The 3,289-nt window shown below is 48.4% G+C and overlaps 1 protein-coding gene across 1 annotated transcript in view; it reads left to right on the top strand.

Annotated features, from left to right (window-relative positions):
• Positions 1 to 3,289, top strand: part of DRC1 (dynein regulatory complex subunit 1) — a 51,430-nt gene that overhangs the window by 27,245 nt on the left and 20,896 nt on the right. Inside the window, exon 8 of the mRNA XM_045286587.1 lies at positions 2,425 to 2,564. Within this exon, the coding sequence (XP_045142522.1) occupies positions 2,425 to 2,564 (140 nt within the window). The remainder of the gene's footprint in view (positions 1 to 2,424; positions 2,565 to 3,289) is intronic.

The raw sequence follows: 3,289 nt of genomic DNA, 5'->3' as shown, positions 1-3,289 counted from the left end.
GGATGGTAAGACTCTGTCCTTGAGGAAGCACAGCCAGAATGATGCTCAGACGTTCGGATGGTAAGACTTGGTCTCACGTACTCAGTATGTTGCCAGGAGCGAACCGGCTCCAGTACAAGAGCTCATACTTGGTGAAGTGGAAGGGCGGTGAGAAAAGAGGAAGACCCTCGAGGCGATGGATTGACGCGGTGACGGTATAACCGTTGCATGAGACTGTGCCGTGTGTCCTTCAGTGGTACACAGAGTCGCTGTGACTCAGGAGTGACTTCTCAGGGCCACGTGGTCTAGTAGACTACCCAGTGAGCCGAACGAGGAGGCCATCTGCTCCTGTAAAGATGGGAAGTCTCAGAAACCCAAAGGGGCGATTCCACTCTGTCCTCTATGGTCATGGTGAGTCAGAATTGACTCAAGGACCGTGAGCCTTTGGGGGGGAAACACGCTTCATATAAATTAGAAATTCTAATTTCTTTTTTTACATAAAAGGGTGGAATTTAATCTTTATTTACAGGACACTGAGATAGGAAATTCCACACAGAAATAAGAAGCCCAATGGTAGGAGATCGGCTTCACACGGTGTGCACAGCCTGGAACTGTCCAGCAGTTTTGTCGTAAAAAGTGCTACAATCACAAATCACATTCGTAAAGAATTCTCAGTAGAGAAAGAATGAAGAGAAACTTTTACCAAACAAAGGACACAACAAGCAACCTTAGGACTCCGCTGTACAGTCTTAGACATTAAAGGTTCCGGGGTGCCATCGGAGCTTGGAAGGCATATCCTTCAGAGGTAGTTTCTGGAACACCCTTTGGATCTTCCTCCTCCTCTACGGAGAAGCTCTTCTCAATTAAGCTCAAGGAAGCCTTGTCTACAGACTCGCGATCATGGTGCTACATGGCTTCAGTGTTGTCCACGCCTCCACAGTCTTCAATCACTACACCAAAGTTCTCAGTTTCACTAGTTTTCTCAGCCGCTTGAATGATATTTGAAATGGCATCCAGAATAAGCCAACTAATCTTGGTGTCTGTGTTAGTCAGGGTTGATTAGAGAAAAAAAATCCAGGGAGATTCATGTGTATCAGAAAGAGCTTTATATAAAAGAGCAATTGTACATTAAGATAACATCCCAGCCCAGTCCAGATCAAGTCCATAAGTCCGATATTAGCCCATATGTCTGACACCAGTCAGTAAATTCCTCTTCAGACTCATGCAGTGACACCTAATGCAGGAAGATCACAGGCCAGTGTGTAGAGGGTCTTGTGAATCCAGTGGCGGTAGAAGCATCTTAGTGCTGGCATGGATTTCCACGTGGCTCCTCCAGCTCCAACGCTCTGGCTGCCATCAGTAGAGATCCATGTGGCTTGTCAACAGGAATATCTTGCAGGGAGATGAAGCAAAGAGCATCTTCTCAGCAGGAATGTCTCACAGGGAGTGAGTGTGTGTCCCACCTCCAGCGAGCTGTTTATCTTTGTAGCACCTCCAAATGAGGTCATCAAGCCGTGACCTGATTGACAGGCTAAACTCCACCCCTTCACTCGGAATAGTCTCAAGTTGACACCAGATTACTTCACTCCCACAGGGCCTTTGAGTCCACGCCAAACTGTTGACTTGCCACCAAGCAGGTCCTCAGCTCCTGCTTGCCCTAGTCAGTACCCAAGGGAAAGGTGGTGGTGGGTGTGTGCCCTCAAGGAGCTTCCTGACCTGACCCAGAGCAGCCTTATAGGACAGGGTAGAACTGCCCCGTAGGATTTCAGAGTGGGGCTTTCGACTCCCGTCCACAGTTACAGTCTCAGAAACCTGCAGGGGGTCGCTATGAGTCAGCATGGACCCAACGGCAGGCAGTGAGTTTGGTTTTGAGTCTGGGATCTTCACACAGCAGGCTGCCCCACCCATCTCTCTCCCACTGAACCACCAAACCCTGGTGAGCACTTCTCCTGTGTGCCATTAGAGCTCCTTCAGCCCTCAGTGAACATTTACTGCACGAGTGAACACAGCCCATCGACATCCGAAAAGTAAGGATGACTGAGTGGGCAGGCCCTTCTTGACCATGAACATTGCTTTCTAAGGACACCACCGTGCCAGAGGGGCCATGTCACGTTTCTGTGGCAGTATCGACCACGATGGTGTCCCTGAGGGGTTGCTCAGATCTCTTAAGGATCTGGTGCCAAGTGCCAGCCTGAGTCAGGCTTGAAAGTGTTAACTCTAATCTGTCTTCCGCTTTGGGCCCATAGACTTTGCTTGCCATTGAATGATTTGTGTTTTATCTGGTTGACCCTGAACGTTGCTCTAATCATAGGTTTCCTAAAAGTCTGGGTCAATGCACCCACGTATTGGTTCTCTGATCCGTCTCCAGAACAAATGGTCAGGAGGCCTCAGGCACAACAAATGTTGCTGGGGGCCAATTGTCATCCTGATCTCTGTTCACTGTAGATCCTTGAGCAACAGCTTCAGCAGATGAAAGCGATCTATCAGCTAAACCAAGAGAAGTTAGAGTACAACTTCCAGGTGCTGAAGAAGCGAGATGAAGAAAGCACTGTGATCAAATCCCAGCAGAAGAGGAAGATCAATCGGTAAGCTAGCATGGCCAGCACCCGCCTCTGGACTCTTTGATAGTGAAAACAGGGATGGGTATGGACTCTCTTCTTTTGCAGGGGGCAGAAATGGCTTTTAAATATATGACCAGCTCTTTTAATTTGGGGAAAAGACGGTACAGTTACCTTGGACTCTTTCTGCACCCTTCTGTTCCTAACAGCGTACACATCCCAAAGGCTTCCTTCCACTTTTGTCTGGTTTGTTTTCCCCACATCTGTAACAGTTAGCACTTGCTTCTTCCAGAATGTATGCATGCATATATGAGCCCCCCCCACGTATTCTCATCCCGTTCAGCTCTTCCATAGAAGATAGCATTCTGTACACACCGCTTGCTAACTCAAAGACTTTTCAATACCAGCCCTTGGCTCTCTGTCACACAAGTAAGTTTCTTAAAACATACTTGGGAGCCCAGGTGGCATAGTGGTTGTGTGTTGGGCTGATAACCTTAAGGTCAGCTGTTCAAAACCACCAGCCACCCTGAGGTAGAAAGTTGAGGCTTTTAACATGGCTTGATACTCACCTTCATGAAAAGATCACTGAAGATAAGGGTGCTACAGCAAAGTGTGGTGAAGAAAGCAGAAGATGCCCGGCTGTCAATTGGAATAGTGTCTGGGGTCTTAAAGGCTTGTGTTCCTGGAGATCCCCTGGCAGAGGGGTCTCGGGGAGGAGACGAGCCAGTCAGGGTGCGATGTAGCAACGATGA

The sequence above is a fragment of the Echinops telfairi genome, unplaced genomic scaffold (assembly GCF_000313985.2).
Source record: "Echinops telfairi isolate 266 unplaced genomic scaffold, ASM31398v2 ScPeMD7_9;HRSCAF=40, whole genome shotgun sequence".
Taxonomy (NCBI): domain Eukaryota; kingdom Metazoa; phylum Chordata; class Mammalia; order Afrosoricida; family Tenrecidae; genus Echinops; species Echinops telfairi.
This window is presented reverse-complemented; position numbering and strand designations above follow the sequence as displayed.